This window comes from Mercurialis annua, linkage group LG8 (genome assembly GCF_937616625.2).
Source record: "Mercurialis annua linkage group LG8, ddMerAnnu1.2, whole genome shotgun sequence".
Lineage (NCBI taxonomy): Eukaryota > Viridiplantae > Streptophyta > Magnoliopsida > Malpighiales > Euphorbiaceae > Mercurialis > Mercurialis annua.
In genome coordinates this window covers 25,880,136-25,902,031 of record NC_065577.1, presented here as the reverse complement: position 1 = coordinate 25,902,031, position 21,896 = coordinate 25,880,136, and the positions used below count along the sequence as shown (strand labels likewise).

At 34.8% G+C, this 21,896-nt stretch overlaps 3 protein-coding genes across 3 annotated transcripts; all 3 read right to left on the bottom strand.

Moving 5' to 3' along the window:
• Positions 1–397: 397 nt before the first annotated feature.
• Positions 398–1,032, bottom strand: LOC126661792 (uncharacterized). Its single transcript, XM_050355658.1, has 2 exons — positions 726–1,032; positions 398–666 (listed from the first exon to the last, which is right to left on the bottom strand). The coding sequence occupies exons 1-2, from the start codon at positions 1,030–1,032 to the stop codon at positions 398–400; spliced, it is 576 nt and encodes a 191-aa protein (XP_050211615.1).
• Positions 1,033–1,066: 34 nt separating this feature from the next.
• On the bottom strand, positions 1,067–2,056 carry LOC126661791 (uncharacterized). Its single transcript, XM_050355657.1, has one exon. The coding sequence runs from the start codon at positions 2,054–2,056 to the stop codon at positions 1,067–1,069; it is 990 nt and encodes a 329-aa protein (XP_050211614.1).
• A 13,177-nt stretch (positions 2,057–15,233) lies between these two features.
• On the bottom strand, positions 15,234–17,423 carry LOC126661790 (uncharacterized). The gene is made up of 4 exons (XM_050355655.1): positions 16,460–17,423; positions 16,259–16,391; positions 15,302–16,139; positions 15,234–15,260 (listed from the first exon to the last, which is right to left on the bottom strand). Exons 1-4 carry the CDS (start codon positions 17,421–17,423, stop codon positions 15,234–15,236), a joined length of 1,962 nt encoding a protein of 653 aa, XP_050211612.1.
• Positions 17,424–21,896: the final 4,473 nt, after the last annotated feature.

The window sequence follows — 21,896 nt, the reverse complement described above, 5'->3', positions numbered from 1 at the left end:
TTCGAAAAGCAGTTTTTGAAATATCATCCTTACGAATCTTTAACTGATGATATCCAGATCTAAGATCAATCTTAGAAAAATACTTTGCCCCTTGTAGTTGATCAAACAAATCGTCGATCCTTGGTAAAGGGTATTTGTTCTTAATCGTCACTTTATTAAGCTGACAATAATCTATACATAGTCGAAGTGACCCATCCTTCTTTCTAACAAATAGCACTAGTGCACCCCATGGTGACACACTTGGTCTAATGAATCCACGATCAAGTAACTCATCTAGTTGATCCTTAAGTTCTTTTAATTCTGCGGGCGCCATTCGATATGGGGGTATAGATATTGGTTTTGTATCAGGAACCAAGTCAATACAAAACTCAATTTCTCGATCTGGTGGTAATCCTAGTTACTCTTCCGAAAAAACATCGGGATATTCCGATACCACCGGTACATCCTGCACTTGGTCACTTTTCTTTTCTATGTCCTTTACTACAGCCAAGAATCCTTGACAACCCTTTCTTAGCAACTGACAATCTTTAATAGCCGAAACCATACTCACTAGAGACTCTAACTTTTCACCTTGGATTGAAATAGGCTCAACTCCAGGTGGCCTAAACGTGACTATCTTCTTACGACAATCTACGTTAGCATAATGCTGAGCTAGCCAATCCACTCCTAGTATCACGTTAATGGCTAATACTTCTAGCAAAATTAGATCAGCGAACAGTTCTTGCCTTGGACGCTCACAGGACAAGAAGGATAGACTATATTAACCTCTATTCTTTCACCTACTGGGGTAGCTACAAATAAAGGGTACTGTAAATAAGCAGGTTGTTTTTCCAACTTAACCGTAAAACTAGTTGAAACAAACGAATGACTGGCACCTGGGTCAAATAAAACTAATGCATCTCGAGAAGCAAAAGGGAATGTACCTTGCACGACAACATTGGAAGCCTGAGCCTCCTGAGGATTCAGCGCAAAAACCCTAGCCTGACTTTCCACCTGCTTGTGAAGTCTGACTAGCTCCACGACCTCCACCATTTCTTCCCCCTCGATTTCCATAACCTCGGCCCCTCTAACCAGTAAAGGTACTACCTGTCTGCCCATATCTAGATGATGCAGGGTACGCAGGTCTTTGCTGATTGTATGATGGTTGAGCAACTGTAGTCATTGACCCTTGAGGTCCTTGCCTTGGACATTCTCTTGCAAAGTGACCTTGCTGGCCACAGTTAAAGCATGCCCCTACTACAAGATGGCATGCCCCAAAATGCCGCTTATTACAGTTCTGAAAAAGAGGTGGTCCCATTCCTATGCCACCCGTAGTTTTAGCACCAAACTTAGCTCCAGAAGTTCCAACTCTATTACCATGTATGCCCCTCTTACGCTCCCGATTACACTGGGGTCTAGGAAAATTCCTAGTAAAGGATTGAACTGGGGCACTCTGTACTACCTGAGCATATTCACTTCTGGTTGGTACCTGTCCGGAAGGATCTGGGAGTCGTCCAAACTGAATCAAGGAAGTCTCGATCTGGCGGGCGTTATCTATCAGTTGAACTAAATCCGTATTCACATCTGCCATTAAGCTCACAAAGTCAGGCCCTAAACCTCTCACAAACCTAGTGTTCACCCTTACCGGGTCTACCATCAAATCAGGTGCAAATCGGCTTAACCTTGTAAAATCTGTAACATATTCTTGCACCGACTTATCTCCTTTGCTCAGATTCAGTAGTCGATCACGGTGTAACTCCGCCACCGAATATGGAAGAAAATACTCCGTGAACTGATTAACAAATTCGGCCCACGTCATTTGACCCATTGTCGGCTGGATTATATGTTGGAACCAGTCCTTTGCTAGCCCTTTCATCGACATTTCCACTAAAATGATAGATTGCCTCTCATTAGCCTGGAGACGTCTAGAGTTACGTTCCACTTCTTCTAGAAAGTCTAGTGCGTGTCCAGAACCATCAAATTTTGTTGGCTTAAGGCGCATATAGGCCAATACAATATCCCAGTCAGCATTTCCAGCCAAACATTGCTGCTGTTGTAGCAGCTGTTCTCGTTGCATATTCTAGTTCTCCGCTTGAGCAGTTGCCATAGTTGCAATCCCAGTTAAGAACTGATCCATGTTAAAACCTACAGGATTCGCTGGTTGAGGCATTCCAGGTGCCTGTACCGGTTCCTGCTCATTGGCAGCTGGGCCTCTACCTCTACCTCGGCCCCTGCCCCTACCTCGGCCTCTTCCACGGCCTCTGCCTCTTCCGGCTTCTCCAACTGATTCTTGCTGTCCTCCCTAGATAGAAGACTCATCTTGAGCTTCTTCAGCTTCTCCTCCTTATGACACTCGTGGTGCTTTTTCACGTTGTGCGGCAACATGGGCCCTAAGTTGTCTTTGATCAGCCATTTGATCATAGTAAACCATACAACGATCAACAATAACATAATATTATTTTCCGAGCTTAGTCTACTTCTAGGTAAATGTCAAACCTATAGGAAAGCGCACCTAAATATACCATACCTATCACACATATAAGACAGACGCACGTTCTAAGAAGGAAAACTAGAAATTTGAAAAAAGAATAAGCGAGGCAAACCAATGACATGACTCGAATCCTATTGCTGCAGTAGTTCCTAGCTTAACCTAGTGACTTCATCAATCCTAGGTACAAACAACCTCGAATGTATACAGGCAATGGTCTACGAATCTAAACCATGCTCTGATACCAACTTTGTCACGACCCAAATCTCATGGGCCGAGAGCGGCGCTAGAGAATGGGAGTGGTATCTCTGAAACCCATAACAAGCCTAAAACGAGTAAAATTTTTTTTCCCGCAATATAAAGTATAACATAAACAAAACAATCTATCATAAAACATTTTCATAAACTTGAAATATTTACAATACTTGTAACATCGTCGGAAGCGATGTACGATAAACCAGGGTCTTATTATGCGATGTCACATATCAAGCATAGCCCGGTTTGCAAAATAAAGTAAACGGTTAAAAAGTGCAGTTTAAAACTATATTTACATAACAGAGTTGATAAGAAATCGAAACCGTTTAACTACGTCATATACACAACTAGGACTTCACATCTTCTGCAGCGCTATCGATCGACGTCTTCTTATTTACATACTTCCAAAATACGGACTTCTGAAAAAGGATAGAAGTCCGTCACGTCAAAATATTTTACCTGAAAGGAAAGACTATTTGGGGGTCAGTCAACGTTGAGTGAGTTTATAGTTTACATGTGAGTATTATTTAAAACAAAACAATGCTATAAATATTTATTCATATGCATCCAAATATAAATTCCGAATGAAACCCTACACCCAAATAAATCATTCATATTCGAAAATCAATGTAACCATAGTATATAACATCATATCATTTAATCCTTAGTGGTACGGTCCCGAGATAGTTCGACCGAGTTAACCGCTACCACATGGCATAGTCTCGAGATAGTTCAAGCGAGTTAACTCATGCCACTACTTAATCCCAAGGTGTGAGTCTCAAGATAGTTTGACCGTGTTAACTCACTAGATACGGGTCCCGAGATAGTTCCATCGAGTTAACCTCGTATCTATAAAAACATAATCCTCGTTTCGATTTCATATTTCTAATTGTAAAGAGCTCAGATCAAAACTGGTGATCACACAATTCCTATTGCCGCCCAATAGGTAAGCTTGTTCCATTGGACTTACATTGGTTTCAAAACATTGATGCATGTCATTTATAATAAATATTTTAATAATAAAACAATGCTATGCAATTTATATAATAGTTTTTCATTTAAAAGTAATGCACTGTTAATACATCAAATGTAAACGTAAATAAACTCACCGCTTGCTTCTCCTAAAATCTTGATCGATTAACTGCTGTCTAGTTTGAGGTGCTTCTTGCCTGTTAGCTGCGTTCCTTTTCAGATCTAGATAAGATTTAAATTAACTTAAATAAGAGTCTAACTCGATAGACTTTATAGACTTAAGGTAAAACACAACTTAATTCGCTCTAATTTAACCGCGTCTAATCTCGACGTAAAACTAACTAAGTAAACCTTTTTAAGATCTCATACTTCTTAATTATTTTTGTTGAACTTTATTTCAACTTCTTTCTCTAAGATTTTATTGAGTAGAAGTTTATAAAACTTCTAGCAACTTGACGTACTAATAAACAAAGTCCTAATTATCGATAAAATTATAAACAACCAAAACGTTCCAAATTTTATCTCAACTATTCAAATAACTAACATTATGTTAGTATTCAATTCATGTCGAACTCTTAATCGACATTTAACAAATCCATTTGCTACGATTTTTATCGTAACTTAAACCTCTATTTATAGCTTTTAACTTTTAACTAAATTCCATTTTCTTATAACCAACCTTTAAATACTATTTTAAGTAACTAATACACTAACTATAACTTAATCTTAAAATGTATATTCATACATTTTTCCACATCTTAAACCCTTCTATAAATCATTTTCTATTAACTTCATTCATTGTTAATAACCCGTCAAACTAGCGCTTGATCGCACCAATCAAAAACTACACAATCGAGGACCGATACACGTCGAATTTCCCTTTCTCCCGACGTCCGAGGGCTGCAATTGCAGCCCTCAAAGGATTGCCTCAGCTCTGCTCGTTAGAGTAGAGCTGCTGCCCGTAAGGGCTGGTCTTGGTGAGCAGCGTTTGCTTCTCACCGGAGCTAACTCCGGCCGCCGGAAAATCACACCCTAACGCTCATAAGTTCAGCCATCACCCTACACCGTTTCTTTATTCAATTTCACCATCAAACAACTCTCAAACTCACCAAAAACTAAAGAACAAACCATAAATTATATAGCTGAATTTTTAATCATCAAAATTACCAAAACCTAACATATTACTAATCCACAATTCACCAAAATTAATCAACCAACTTTCAAATTAATGAGTTTAAAATAGTTACCTTTGATTTTTAGTTGATATTCCTTCAAAATTCTTCAACTTGAAGTTGAATAATGATGGTGATGGGGGATGGTGTGGGTTCGGCAATGAGGGTTTGGTGAGGATGAGAGTCTTGTGTTTTTAGAAGCTAATGGAAGAAATATGGGTAATATTGATATTAAATAATAGCTTAATAATCAATGGGTTTGACTACTGAGATTGAATAGATGGGCTTTAACAATTTACATTTTAATTTTCAATATATTTTATCTCATTTTCGTAATAATTATCGTGTCAAAATCCGAATCGTTCCCTTATACTTGACACTTCTCGTATTAATTTCATTTTTATACTTTATTCGGATATTTAATTTATTAGTTACGACTAAATTTCTTATTTATTTATAATCGAACTAATAAATATTCTATAAAAATAATATTTTCGCTTAGACCTTATTTTCTCGATTACTTAAATTATCTAAGGTCCGTCAAAATTCTAAAGTCTAATCTCTTTTCCATCTTTCTTACTTTAATTTCTAAACTCTAAATTTTCCCGATACAAACTTTTCCTTAAATATCTTATGGCTTATTACAATACTAACTTTTTGCATATCAGTGATAAGTGTTAGATTGCTTCCATCTCCAAGATCAAGGTCAATTTTCAGGTTTTTCAAAAACCACACCCCAGTAGCTTTTCTTTCTGATTTCACCACTGCCCTAGCAATAGGGAATCTTTGATTGTTTCCATCCCTTACAATTGCAGTAAGGAACTCCCCTTTGCAAACTGTCTTCAAAAACAGTCATCAAGTCAAATCACAGGCCTGCAGCCAGCCTTCCATCCTTTCTTCAAAGCATCAAAGTATATGTAGATAGCTCCAAACTAGTTTGTGTTTCCATCAGTCAAGAGGTCAATTGTGGTTCCTGTGCTGGTAGCCCGTAGTTCTTCTCTGTAATCACACAACAAACCATACTCCTCCAGAAAATCCCCTTTTAACTCTTCCAGCAGAATTCTCTTAACCCTCTTGCATTCGATGTCAGTTACATCAATCTTCAACTCCCTCATTTCCCTTGCTTTTAACTCTTTGGACTTTAGGTGGCTAAAACTAGTAATCTTGTCTCTGAAGTAGTTCACTAAGAAATTTTGAGTGGCTTGTCTAATCTTGAACTCTCCGAAGCATTTGTGCTGGGGAATGTAAGTCTTGACCACAAAGTCTCCAGTGGCCCCAATCTTACTAGCCAGAATGTGCCGTTAACACCCTTCCTTGTTCTAGTGCCCCCTAACCCTGATTGGTTCATTCTTCACCATCTTAACCTCCATACCCCTATTCACAGCATACTTCCTAATAGCTCCCCTAAACTCAGGTGCATTTTTGAACACAATGCCCACAACAAATGCAGGGTTAGGGTTGCTAGGATCATACACCACTGGCTCTGACCTCTCCAAATCAACTGTCTCATGCACATCTTCACCCACAGGGACTGGTTCACCTCCTATATCACCCACCAATGCAGCTCTTTGGGCCCTTTCCATCCTCTCCTTTTTGGCCTTATTGTTTTCCCTAAGCTTGTTTCTTGCTTGGATCAGTTCTTCATCCCCCACATCTGAGAAATAATCCATCTCATTTGTATAGTCAAAATCTTCCTCACAACTGCTCACCTGTTCCTCATCATCCATATTGTCAATTATTTCTCTTCTTTCACATAGGTGCGCCCACTTTGAAACCCTCCTCTTCCCCTTGTCAGTAATTGCAGTCTTGCTCCTAGCTGCAGTCTTCTGCTTTTTCTTCCTCTTATTATTTTTTGGGGCTTATGAAGGTCTCTGTATACCCCATTTGGTGCTACATTGCCTGTTGCAGGTCTCTGCAATCCTTCTTGACTCACCAACTCATTTGTAATGTTCTCAAGCCACTCCATATCAAACATGTGGGCAGCTTCCTCAGTCATGTTATCTTCCCAAGCATGCCAATCCTCAACTAAACCCTCAACTTCCTCCTTAGGGACTAGGTCATGTAACCCCTCCTCAGCTACTGGATCATTTAACCCCCCCCCCCCCCTCAGCCACTGGATCTTTTAACCCCCCCCCCCCCAGCTACAGGTTCATTTAACCCCTCCTCAGCTGGCTCATTTAACCCCTTCTTAACTGGATCATTTTCCCCCCTCCTCAATTGGCTAATTTAACCTTTCTAAGCCAGGATCATTTGCCCCCTCTACCCTCATCCTTTCTCCATTCGAACAGCAAAACCTTAGATTCAGTCTCACATAGAAACTTTGGTTGATCTATACTATGATCGAAAAACACAGCCAATGTTGCACACTTCATCTCCTCACCCTGTCCTATCAAAATCTTAACAACTCTATTAAAATTTTCATCCAAAAGTGCCCCAACATCCTCATGCATTACACCCTCAGTTGGTAGCCAAAATATTTTAGGGATATGCCCATACCCTAAACTCCTCACTATGCCACACAACACACCATAAGTTATATCTTGAGCATCTTTAAAAGTCTGCCTATAATAATTTCCTCCACAATATCTTAATTCAAGATCACATATAAACACCCCTCCATGCTTAATTTTCAAAAAAACCTTTATATTGCCATCAAACATTTCCATCATGCTGCCATCAAAGAAATCATACCACAAATTAAAACACCCTCCCAACTGCCATGCATACCAAAAAACATTAAACCAAACCAAACTAACATACACCCTTTACTGAACAACACACAGACTGCAACAACCCAACATTCAACCTCTTCTTTAAGTGGAAAACACACAGCATTTTAAAAACAGACAGAGAATTAAAAAAACCATGAACCTAAACATCATATAAACAACCAACATGCAAACAGCAAATATGAAGACTACAAACATGCAAAATCCAACAATCAAACTGCATATCAGGTAACATATTGAGCCTCAAAAACAGACAACAAATCAAACAAAGCCCTTACAACAAAAATCATGAAAAAAAATGTAAACTACCCATTAATACCAATGCAAGAGGGTATTCAAGGGAACAAACCACATACATACGAAAGTGATCCGGAGCCATTTTTACCCGTTGGACTAGAATTGTGTGTGCTCAAACCAACCCAATGCCTCCTTGATACTAACGATATTAAGACAGGATTAAGCAAATGAGACGTCAAAAGGGTTGAAGTCAGAAGATAAAGACCTAAATTTGAAGGAATTTTGAAAGCCCTAATTTTTACCCACAACAGTTGAATGTTGAAGAAGACGAAGAAGAAGCAAAATCAGGAGAAAATAAAGAAAACAAATAACGGAAAAAAAAATTAATTGTCTTAATTTTGGCGGTTGGAAGATTAATTAAATTTAGACTTGCATGCTTTCAGCCACATGGCAGCACCAGGGGGCCCAGAAATCATTCACTCTCTTTTATCAGCGAGTGAATCACAAACGTGCAAGGAGGGGTTTTTTGACCCGGTTTGGACAAGTTCAGGGTAAAATTGACCCTGTTTTGCTAATTTTAACATTTTTAATGCATTGTGCCAACTTCAGGGGACAAATGATCCTTCGTTCCATATTATTTTATAGCCAAAAATATGTATTCATCTCAATTGTTATTCGATCAAACTAAAAGTCTAATATGGATAATATAGAGATGTTAAACGTGTTTTCCTCAAAATAAAAATAAAAATAACGGGTAGGGCATTAAATATATGCTAAAAGATGAACTTGAACTTGATTTGGGCTTTTACATATACAGTATATAATAGGGTAGATTTTTGGGCTTTTTACACAAACAACCTACATTGGCTAATTGTTTACTTTTATACATGTCATATTTTTCACTTACTAAACTACCATACGCGGAGCTGATTATAACTTTTATACAGATCTTATATATTCAACCCTAATAGCACAATCATCATAATTTCATTTATTTTCTCTCTCCTCATCGTTTAATACTCTCTTCCTCTCAACTCATATTTCTCTCTCTTCCTCTCAGCTCATCTTCCTCTCTCTTCTTTACCATTTTTTATTTTTCTGTTCCGCCGTCTTCCGCTTCGCCGTCCTCTATTCCTCCGCTCCTCCGTCATCGTTCTCATCATCGTTCTCATCATCGTCTCCGTTGTCATCTTCGCCAACGCCATCATCTTCTCTGCTCGTCGTGTCATCTATTTTATTTCAGATCTACAATTTATGTATTCTTCTTTTTTTTCTTCTTTTTTATTTTCAGATCTACAATTGTTATACTGTTTTTTCACCATTAAACATGTATATAGATTAAATTTCAAGAATATAATGTTAATTTCATGTTATGTAATATAAAATTATGGTTATATGGAATAATGTTTTGTTATTTCTGCATTTTGTTTTTGTGTTTGGTTGTATTTCTGTATTTATTTATTCTGCAGCTCGATTTTTTGATGATGGTTGATTGTTGAATTATTATAATGTTACAGTGTTGTTGATTTGTTGTTGATTTTGTGTTGATAATCAGTTGGTATTTCCTTGATTTTGACATTGAAAAATTTTGTTTTTTTTAATTGGCAAATTAGATAACTTTGTCCGTGAAATAAACTAAATAAAATAAAATTTAACCGAGACTAGATAATTATATGTTAGCATTATCATGTTGACATGTTGATTTCTTGTTGATATTTTGTTAATTGTCACCGTTTTTCAAAAAATTATATTTTATTTTATTCTTTATGTTGATTCGTTGTTGATTTATTGTTGACATTATGTTTATAAGTATTTCAGCTTTTTTTGATTTTCAATTTTATGTTGACATGTTGTTGATATACTGTTGATAACATGTTGATTTTTCAATCATTGAAAGAAAAATAAAATTAGTCTTAAATTACTGTATTGATGAGATATTCACATGTTTTTGATAATATATTGATTGTTTTTTACTTAAATCAATCAATGTTCTCATTTTACAAACATCTTGACTAAATTAGCATTAATTGTTGATATCATGTTGACATTATGTTGATAACTTGTTTATATGATAGTAGTAATTCTACTAAAGAACAACAAAGGTACAAAACATTTAAAATAAATGAATCAGATAAAGAAATTATCAGAGAGTAAGTAATCAAAACAATATGAAAAAACAACAACAATAATTTAAATAAAAAAAATAAAATTATTCTTACATATAAAAATAAAATATATTACATATACACCAACACAATAGTTCACAAATTAAAGAAATCTATTTCAAATTATTTTTCTTCCCCAATTCTCTTCGCAGCCGCACAGTTCCTTCAATATCACTTGTATAATTGTTTTCCGTTTTCCACCTCTCATACCTAACTAAATTTCGACAAAGCCGGTTATGATACAATTTCATTTCATCCAACAAAAGTTTATTTCACAGACAATATTATCTTATTAGTCAATGTTAAAATAAAAAAAAATTAGTTGACATCAACATAATATCAACATAAAGTCAACATAAAATCAACAACACTGTAACATCATCAACAAATCGTTCTGCTGAATAAAAAAAACGCAGAAATACAACAAAACACAAAAAAATGAAGAAACAACAGAATTTTATTACATAAAATCACAAAATTATTTTACATAACATGAAATAAGTATTAGATTCTTTAAAAATACTCTTTATACATATTTAATAGTGGATAAACAGTAAAAGATAAAAAAATTATAGATCTGAAAATGAAAAAAAGAACAACAAATTTCAAAACTAAAATCAAAAAGATAAAAAAAAGATGGCGCAGCGAGATAAAGGCGGAACGACGGAGGCGAAACGACGGAAATGGAACGGTGGAGGCGGAACGGCGGAATGGCGAAGGCGGAACGGCGAAAGCGAAAGAGCAGAAATCGTGGAAATTTTCTTTTACATCTCAAAAGAAATCATGGAGAAGAAGAAGAATGATTGAGAGAAATAACAAAAATCGTATAAAAGAAAGAAATTTGAAGTACAAGTTATCAAAGTAAGAAAATGAGGTAGGTAAAGTAAAGATTTAACTTGTACTGTATAAAAGTAAATGGGCTGTCAAAATCAGTATTTTATATAAAAAGCCCTAGATTTTTTATGTATATAATAAAATAGATATAATATCAATAAAGATTTATTTTGCTCCTCCAATTTGAGACAAATTTTATCAAAAGAATTAAAATTTTGTATATAGTCCAGAAGTGTCACCATTAATTTAGTTGATTTTATAGTAATATTCATCTAAACTAACACCATTTTTTTACTATTTAGATATATTATTCATTGTAAATGAAATATTTCATCAAACCATTGATTATCACAGTAATATTTTAAAGTTTGAAAAGTGGGAACCCTAAAATACTCACTAGATTGTCTTCAATTAGAATTGGACTCTATTTGTAACAGTTAAATATATAGTATTCTAGATTAGCTAAATCTAATATTAAATGGACAATGAAATTGTATGATTATATAAATTAATAGTTCAAATAGTAGAAGAACAATAGAGAAAAACAACATACCATGAGGACCATGATTACATTACATCTAATTATTTATATGGTTATACTTTTTTTACGGGATTAATAAAAACAATTATCACATCGAAAAAATAAAAAATAGACAAGACTGATTACTATTAACTTAATATTAATTATGTATAAAATATATTAATTTTTTTTAATAAATTTAATAAAAATATAAATTATAAATAAATATTATTAACGTCTCTTAATTTTAAAAATTAATAAATTGAATGATTATATCTATTTATAATTAATTTTATAATTAATTTAATATTAATTATAAATAAAATATATTTATTCAATTACAATAAATTTAATTAATATATAAATTAACGAGTCACATTACGAACCACGTGCGTATCACGTAAAGCGAAATTAGTGTTAGTAAATGCTTTTATTGTAATATCGATCACTAGTTCTCTTTTCAGAGTCAAAAGTATTGCCTTTTCTATTTGAGAAGACAAAGCATTGATTATTCAGCCAAATTCTTTGCCTTCCAAATTCCTTTTATAGGGGTAATGATTTATCCGTGCCTTTCAATCTTTTTTTTAGGATCTAAAAAGAATGGCCAAAGACAGAAAAACTAAACACGCCTACACATACGGGAAAAAGAAACTCCCAAAAGATTTTCGAAGATGAGATTTCGGACTCCATTCGGAGGTTGGTCGTGCACAACGGTGCCGATGTCGTGAGTGAACCCGTAACTAGCCATCCAATCAGCACACCTATTACCTTCTCTATAAGTGTGTTTAATGATAACTTTCCAATCTCTGTCGAGTAAGTCCCTAATGGCAGCTAGGATGCTAAGGTTAGCATTAACTCTTAAGTCTTTGCACAAAATGGCTTCAACACCTGTCTTACTATCCATTTCTAAAATAATCTTCTTATAGCCTTTATTCCAAGCTATCTCAAGACCATCCAACGCACCCCAGAGCTCCGCTTGACGAACCGAGCAACGACCGACATTCCTGCTGTAACCGAAGACCCAGTCACCATTACTGTTGCGCGCGACTCCTCCAGAACTTGCACTGTCCAAAGGAGGTCGGACAGCGCCGTCACTGCTGATCTTGATCCAAGAAGATGGAGGAAGAGACCAGTAAATGAGGCATTCAGCTTTAAGGCCCAGGCCTGGCTTCTCAAGCTGCAGGAACTTATGCGCTTGAATGGTGTGATTCACCATGGAATGGATACTGAAAACAATTTCAGTAGGGCTCTTCCTTTCATTATTAAAAACGAAATTATTTCATTGATTCCAAAGATATCAGCACGTGATTCCAAAGGTGATACTCCTATTTGCCATATCTGGATGATTATTTGCGTGCAAATTTTCAAACACCCAAGCATCAAAAGGCAAAACAAAACAATTAGGAGGAATTTTAAAGTTAAATAATTTACGCCACACTTCCCTTGCCAAAACACAATGTCGTAGAACATGGTCACAATCTTCGCTGGAGTCACTGCAGGTTTGGCAAGAAGCATCCTCGGTCATGTGCCTCCGCTTCCTCACAAAATTGGTCATTAGCTTTTCTTTGGCAGCGAGCCAGAGAAATGTACGAACACGTTGAGTGCCTTGCCAATTCCAAATTCTATTCCAATCTTTTAAAACTTCATGATGGTCTTCATCCTGCATTTGGTAAGCTGTTTTAACGCTAAAATTCCCTGAGCTAGTAAGACTCCAAAACAGTAGATCATTATTTTCATTCCCTCTTGGAGGTTTGACAGCAGCAAGTTGTAAGAGCACTGTGTAAGGTAAAAGGTTTGAGAGGTAGTTCCAGTCCCAAGAGTTGTTTAAAACAACATCAGAGACTTTCTTGGATAGGTCATGATCCGGGAGCGGAGAAAAAGCAAGAAGCTGAATAGGACCGAGATTAGCCAGCCAATTATCTTTCCAAGACATAATGTTTGTTCCGTTGCTTAAGGCCCAACTCATACCCAACATAGTATCATTCTAGAGATGAGACATACTTCTCCAGAGGTGAGAACAAGAACCGGAGATTTTCCGATTCGCATCATTCATACTCCTTATATTTTCTTTTGAGCACCTGAACCCACAACGTCTCAGGCTTAGTAATAACAATATAACACAACTTCATAAGAAAAGCGTTATTGTGCTTTCTCATATCCCGAATACCTCCTCCACCCATTGAACAAGGGCTACATAAATCATTCCAGTTGGTCTCTTTTATGGTTTCTGTTATATATTTGTGTAATTTTATATTAAATAATATATTTTACTATTTGATTCTATTTTAATTTTGGAAAATTAATTTATGGCAGTGGTATAATTGTTTTAGTCGCTTGTTAGTGTCATAATGTCATTCTAATGGATATTTTATTTTGTAACTTTTTGTGCTAATTTGAATTACTTGATTTGATAATATGTAGTTTGTTTAGAAAAAATATTAGATGAAAGTTGGAGACAAAGCAATTGAAGAAGCTATTGTCCTTGCTCAAGAGGTGTGTATTCTCTACTTTTTTAGTTTTTTAAAATTACAGTCAATTGATTAAATTGGAATTATAATTTATAATTAATTATAATATATATAACGGGTCATACATATAGCAGTCACGTGCTACAATTTTAATGTAAATAAAAATAATATATTTAAAACTTAATTAGCACATTTAATAATTTAATTAATATTTAATATACACAACGGGTTACATAAGTGTCGCTCACGTGCATAGCACGTGGCGAAACGCTAGTAATCTATATCTATCTATACTATGTATAAGAGCACGGATGGGAGGGGGGACAGGCAAATTTACTGAATAATCCTTTTCAGTTTACTACTAAATAAAATATTTATAGTCATTAACTAATTATTTATTTAATTAATCACTATTATAATTAAAGTCCTAATTAGAATAGGTAGCTAAATTATCTCCAATTTAGTTTTTAGTATGTAAAAAATAACTAAATTGTCTCCAAATTAGTAGGAATACTTATCTTTTAGTTTGATTGAACTATAAAATTAAAATACTGTATTTGGTCAATATATTATTATTTAAATTTCTATCTTATTATTTTTTGAAATATTAATAAAATTAAGTTAATTATTTAATATGTTCATTGACGAGTTACGTTACGAGCCACGTGCATAGCACGTAATGCGAAACTAATATATATAAAAACACGGATGGAGAGAGGGAGAGGCAGACAAATTTACTGAATAGTCCTTTCTAATTTATTACTACTAAATAAAGGTATTACGGTCATTAGTTAATTAATTATTAAAGATATATTATAATTAGAGTTCTAATTAAAACAAAATTATTTAATATGTTGATTAATACAAATCTCTCTTCTTAAAATATTTGCTGAGGCCGAATTTTTTTTCTTAATAGAAAAATTAAAACCTAGCAAAGTAAGGAAAGAACAAAAATCAAACAATCAAGACATTATTCCTTCTAGCAACACTATTTTGCAAATCTATGTTCCAAGCATGAGAACAATTAACAGGTAACTTTTCTATTTAAATTTGTTTTTGGTAAAATCACCAAAAAAGCACTGCTATAGACCAAGGAAAACGAGTTCAACAAAAGCAGAAATAACAGGCCAAAGTCAGAGGCAACACACTGTCTTTACAAGGAATTAAACAGCAAAGGGCTACACTACCTAAGCTTAAATGAAACTATTAACAGCAAAACTGATCTTCAAAACTATAGCATCAATCTCTTGGACTTTCTGGTTGAAAACAAGGTCATTCCTGGCCTGCCACAGGTGATACACTGTAGCAGCAAACAGAATTTTCCTACAAACAGCTTCCTTAGATCTGCCAGCAGCTCTTTTAATGAAGAAATCAACTTCTCTACGCCAAGGAAGGGGCCTCCTATTAATCTTCATTAAAGAACAGATGCTCTACATTTTCTCTATGAGCATTACAAAAACAACAGAGATCAGAGGCTACCACATTCCAGTCCTTCATTTTGTCCCTTGTCATAAGTCTGTTTTTAAGAGCTAGCCACAAAATGAAATCATGTCTAGGCACATTGCCATTAAACCAAACCAGGTTGCACCAGGGCACTCTACTCATCACAGGATTCAAAATGTTCCACATACTACCAATAGAAAATCTCCATGTTCTGTTACCTTTCCATCTGACAGAGTCTTCAACATTGCTCCTTAGCTTAAAGTTCTCAGCAACAAATTCCCAGGCTCGTTTGGTGGTTTCATCAAGGGGGTCTGGCAGGTTCCAGTCATTTATATGCCAAGCTCTGCTGATTTTAGCATTTTTTGGGACATCAGAGTGCTTAATCTCCACATCAGGGAATCTCTCAGCAATACAGACCCCATAAAGCCAAGGATCATACCAAAAAGAGAACCTATTACCTACTCCAATTCTATACTCAAAATAAGGGGCAATTAAGGACCTTATTTTAAGTAAATTCCTCCAACTCCAAAAGCAGTCTAATGGCTTAGCTATCCCCCAGAAACTAGACATCTTGAGCTTATTCTCAATAACCCAAGTGGCCCATAGGGTGGGCTTGAGAGTGAACAGGTTCCAAACATGCTTAGAAATTGCAGCAACATTCCACCAAAAAACAGCTTTTATACCAAGACCACCACTAGACTTTCTGGAACAAACCTCATTCCAATTGACTAAGCTGCCTTTCTTATCTGAATTAGACCCATGCCAGAGGAACTTCCAACAACTATCTTCTACAGCTTTGATGACAACTTTAGGGAGGAGAAAAGTTGTGCACCAGTACACATGCATGCTAAGAAGGACAGACTTAACTAGCTGCAATCTACGAGCATAAGAGAAACATTTTACAGACCAGGAATCTATTCTTTTAGTGATCCTATTCATAAGGCCAGAACAATGGTTTTTTAGAGCATAGAGGAGATTAAGGGCAGCCCTAAATACTTAACAGGTAACTGACCTTCTTGGAACCCCAGAATATTAAGAATAACTCTTTTATCATAATCATTCATCCCATCAAAGTACACACAACTCTTGAGGAGGTTAGGAAAAAGACCAGAAGACAGAGAGAAATTCACTAGAGGTCATCAACAAAGGCTAGATGACAAAGCTCAATCTTCTTACAGTTTTTATGGAAAATAAAACCTGAGTCATTTCTAGTGTTAATAACAAGAGATCTGGAAAGATAGTCCATGCACAGGACAAAGATCAAAGGGGATATGGGATCACCCTGCCTGAGGCCCCTCTTACCATCAAAATAGCCAGTAACCTCCCCATTTATCTGAATAGAATACTTCACATTCCTAATACAAGACATGACACTCATAATAAAATTCCTAGGAAACCTCAGGTCAATCAAAGTCTCCTCAATAAAATCCCATTCAATGGTATCATAGGCTTTCTGTAAATCAATTTTCAGGGCACAAGCATTCCCTTTATTCCTATGGTAGTTTCTAACAAGCTCATGAGCAAGGAGAGTGTTATCATAAATATTCCTACCAGGGACAAAGCCAGATTGGCTGGGACTAATAATTTTGTCAAGAATTTTACTAAGCCTATTGCAAATGACTTTAGAGACAGTATTATATAAGACATTACAGCAAGAGATGGGCCTATAGTCACTAATATTAATAGGATTATCAATCTTAGGGATAAGGGAGATAACAGTGGAATTGAGTTGACAAAGCATTTTACCTATAATCTGAAAATTCTTGGTGGCCTGGATGATGTCATTCCCTATTATATTCCAGCTCTTCTTCAAGAAAAGAGTCCCAAAACCATCTGGCCCAGGGGCCTTGTCGTCATTAATACCAAATAAAGCAGTTCTAATCTCAGAATCCCCAAAAGGAGCATTTAAGTTATCTTTGTCATCATCATTAAGGACATAGCCAGCATTAAACACACTAGGATTAGCATTCCTTCTATTCTGCATGGAAGAGCCAAGGAAATTCACATAATGATTAAGGATTGTACTTTTAATAAGCTCAGGATTATCAACCACATTGCCATCAGAATTATTAATTTTCACAATCCTTTTCCTGGCCTGTCTCAGCTTGATACACCTGTGAAAAAACTTTGTGTTGTGATCTCCCAACTTAATCCATAACATTCTGGACTTTTTTCTGAGAATATTTTCTTCCCAGCTGAGCAACTTCTGGAAATACTTAGATATGGCTTTCTACTCATCCTGCAGGTCTGAGTTAAAAGGATCAGACTGAATATCTTTTTGCAGCTTATTTAGCATGTCCCTAATCTTATCAACTCTCACAGAAATATCACTGAATTTATCTCTATTCAACTTCCTTATCTCTTTCCTCATAATCTTCAAATTTTGATAAATATTATACATAATGACTCCATTAAACTTAAGGTCCCAAACTTTCTTCACAATCTCCATAAACCTTTGGTGGTTACACCACACATTAAAGAATTTAAAACCCCCTATCTTCCTGTAAACTCTGTTCTCTAGATGCACAGATAGGGGACTATGATTAGAAATCCCAGTAGACATAGCTTCATAAAAAGCATCAGGCCAACTGTCAAGGAATTGGTTATTAACGAAGCACCAATCCAATTTTCTCCAAATCCTTTTATCCCCCTGCTGATTATTAGTCCATGTATAATGATTACCAACTTTTTTGAGCTAAAAAGGTTGGACTCATCCATCCAAGATTTAAAATCCTCAGCTGCCTGATTATCTATATCCACTCCACCAATTCTATCATTATTAGAGATGACAGCATTGAAATCTCCAAAAATCATCCAACTCTCCTTTATGCTTTGACTGAGGAGAAGCATTCTATTCCACAACTCTTTCCTGTCAGAAGAGACATAAGAACCATACACCACAGTGCACTTAAGAGAGGTCTTATCACTCATATTCACAATGTTACAGTGAATGTATTGCTTATGGACCTCCAATATTTCCACCTCAATATCACTCTTATCAAAGATAATCCAAATCCTCCCCATGGTAGAACAGCTGTAATTGTTAATGATCTCCCAGTTAGGAAGCCTCCTACTTAAATTCTTCCAGACGCTATCAAACTTATTTGCATTAACTCTAGACTCAGTAATACCCAAAAACTTCAAATTATTCTTGGCAATCAGAGACACAACCTCAGTCTGCTTATTGGGGTTATTAATCCCCCTAACATTCCAGGAAAAAATCATCTATCAATGTCTAACATCCTAGAGTTAAGTGTAGGATTGCTAACATTATTTTTTGGCAACTCTCCATTTTTTACTAGTACTTTTAGGTTTCTCCATAGGCTCACTTGCAATTTCCATACTACTACTAGACTTTAGATTATTAAAAGAGTTTGAAAATTTTGTGCTCACCTCATCTTTTTTTACACTTAATTCTCCTCCCCTACTGACAGGAATAGAAACAATCTAAGAAACGATAGCATCCCCCTTCAGAAGTTCCTCAATATCCTCTTTAATGACCTTCTAATCTTTTTTCTCTAGAGCTTTCTTAGAATCTTGGGTAACCCTACAATTATTCTTAGAATGCCCCATCCTACAGCACTTTTCACAAATTAGGGGCCTCCACTCATAAACGATTCTCTGGCTGAAACAATTACCATTTTCATCAGACATTTCCACATTCTCAGGGAATGGACCAGTTGGATCCAGTTAAACAAGGATTCTTGCATAGCCCAGCTTAGTCCTACTAATGGTAAATTGATCACAATACAAAGGGGGTTCCACAAAAACTCCCTATCTTACTCAGAATTTCAGGACTCCATAATTCCCATGGGAGACTAAGAAGTTGGATCCAGATCGGGACAGATCTGATCTCATTTGGATCCATATTCATCCTAGGTTGCCACTTTTTTAGCAGTAAAGGCTTTTGATCAAACGTGTATGGCCCAGAACCTAAGACATTCATACATTCTTCTTCAGATCCAATTTCAAAAAGGAACATTGAAGCATTGATTCTTGATATATTTCTCAAACCAAGCTTGTTCCATCTGTTTCTCACGAAAGCATTGTTTCTCTCAAATTTTGGGTACATGCCATAAACACATCCAACAATAGCAAACTTCCATTTATCCTCCTCCTTCAAGATTTCCTTAGAATTAAAAGAAAAAAATCTGTTCACATCCTTCACTGCAGGTGGAATAACTTTAGCTCACTTGTTTCACATTTTGATCTGTTATCAAATAACGAACTCCACTTCTTTGGAGGACCATTCTCAGCAGGAGAATCAACTACTTCAATCTGAACATTACCTCCAATAATCACATCTTCGATTACTTGGGGACTTTTCAACGTTACCTTCTCAATACTATCTTCACTCACAGGGACAGTAATGGGAGATTTCATAAGAGATTTACTCACAGGAACAGTAATGAGAGATTTCAGAAAAGATTCACTCATAGGAACAGTAATGGGAGACAAAGGTTCATCAGGGATGGTCTTATTCACCGGAGTTTCCGTCGGAATCTTAGATCTCTTCCTCGCCATACCGGCAATCAACGGAGGCGTTGAGAGAAAGAGAAGAGAGAGAAAACCGACTTGTCTCTAAGTTTTTATTTTGTGTTATTCTTCTATTCAAATCTGACCCTCTTCATTCTTTGCATTAATTCTAACACGTCCATCTTCTCACAAAATAGTAGTTTGCTCACAAAAGATCTTTTATAATTTATTTATGTTATAATACGTAATTATGCTAGAATGATTATCTCTTAACTAAATCAATCTGAACTAAATCATATTAATACGTAATTACTAAAAGGTATATTGGTATTTACTATATAATTATTAATTATTATATTAAAATAACATTGGTTTAATGTATCAAATAAATAGTAATTTGGATTTTGTTATTTGGTCAAACTAAAAGATTGCTAACCCTTCCAATATAGATAACATGGAGATGCTAACCTGTTATAGGGTCAAACTAAAATATTACTAACCATTCTAATATGAATAATATGGAGATACTACACTATTATTTTATATACATAATTACAAATGAGAAGAGATTCTTAGGTAGACTGAGTCCATCACATCATCCGTGGATTAAGCCTATAACAGAATGACACGTCAATAAAATGATGGCAATCTTGTAAATTCGTGTATTACTTATTTACACATTTGAATAGTAATATTACAAGATTGCCATCATTTTAATGACGTGTCATTATGTGATAGGGTTAGCTACGGCTGACGTGGTGGACTGAGTCTACCTAAGAATTTCTCTACAAGAGAGATTCTTAGGTAGACTGAGTCCATCACATCATCCGTGGACTAAGCCTATAACAGAATGACACGTCAATAAAATGATGGCAATCTTGTAAATTCGTGTATTACTTATTTACACATTTGAATAGTAATATTACAAGATTGCCATCATTTTAATGACGTGTCATTATGTGATAGGGTTAGCTACGGCTGACGTGGTGGACTGAGTCTATCTAAGAATTTCTCTACAAGAGAGATTCTTAGATAGACTGAGTTCATCACATCATCCGTGGACTAAGTCTATAACAGAATGACACGTCAAATTAACGTGTATCATTATATATGGTCAAAGATGAATATGAATTTGGTTGACTTTTGCATAACATAATTAATCAATAACACAAGTATTCTAATTCAATTTATAAAATATTTTTTAATTTAACAAAAATTTAAACTAATCTCTAACTAATTTAATATTAGTAGTTAATAAAATATAATAACATAATTCTAATTAATATAATTAATATAATAAGATATTTCCTAATCCAACAAAAAAAATATATGATATAATGATATTAAATTTAATTAATATAATAAATTTAGTCCAACTCATAATATCTTTTCTAATCTACCAAAAAATCTCACTAAATTGACAATATTATAATTTTAATATAATTAAATTAATTATAGCGAATCAATATAATATTTACTACTACATTAATTATTAGTATAAGTAATTGCCTTAATTCAAGTCAAATAGATATGTTTTAGTCAAACTCATAGAAATATTTTCTAATTCAACAAATGCTTTATCTAATTTAATATTAAATTATTAATTACACATAAAATACATTGGCATTGATCATAATATATTATCAATAAATATTATCAACGTCAATCAATTAATTTTAAAAAATAAAAATTGAAATATTATATTTATTTTCAACAAAAACTCTAATTAATTTAGTATTAGTTATAAATAAAAATACATGGTATAATTAAAATAAATTTAGTATAAATTGACGAGTCACATTACGAGACACATGTATAGCACATAATGTGAAACTAGTTAACTTTAAATTAGTGCAACATCAATTCATGACATGTTAGAAGAGAAAAGTTTACAGTGAGGCTTTGGATTTTTAATTTCCATAATATTGTAGATCACAATTAGAGTTGTATATATACCAAATTTTAAGAATTTATTTCTAAAAAAAGATAACCTAATTGTAAACTTCATGTTGTAGCAGACTAGCTTTTAGATAATTATTTCCAGCTACGCTAGTGAATCATAATTACTTTTGGACACATTATTTTTTTAGTTTTGGAATTTTTTAAAACTTTTCTATCATGAATATTTTTAAAAATATTGCATAGTTTTTATATGCTG

Excerpts from the sequence above, each read along its gene's own strand:
- LOC126661792 (XM_050355658.1), bottom strand. The coding sequence starts at position 1,032 with ATGGTGGAGGTCGTGGAGCTAGTCAGACTTCACAAGCAGGTGGAAAGT. Across the intron at positions 667-725 it reads TTGTCCTGTGAGCGTCCAAG|GAGTGGATTGGCTAGCTCAG; the intron begins GCAAGAACTGTT and ends ACGTGATACTAG.
- LOC126661791 (XM_050355657.1), bottom strand. The coding sequence starts at position 2,056 with ATGCAACGAGAACAGCTGCTACAACAGCAGCAATGTTTGGCTGGAAAT.
- LOC126661790 (XM_050355655.1), bottom strand. The coding sequence starts at position 17,423 with ATGTTATGGATTAAGTTGGGAGATCACAACACAAAGTTTTTTCACAGG. Across the intron at positions 16,140-16,258 it reads GAAGGTCAGTTACCTGTTAA|ATTGCAGCTAGTTAAGTCTG; the intron begins GTATTTAGGGCT and ends TTATGCTCGTAG. Across the intron at positions 15,261-15,301 it reads ACAAAATGAAGGACTGGAAT|AGAAAATGTAGAGCATCTGT; the intron begins GTGGTAGCCTCT and ends TAATGCTCATAG.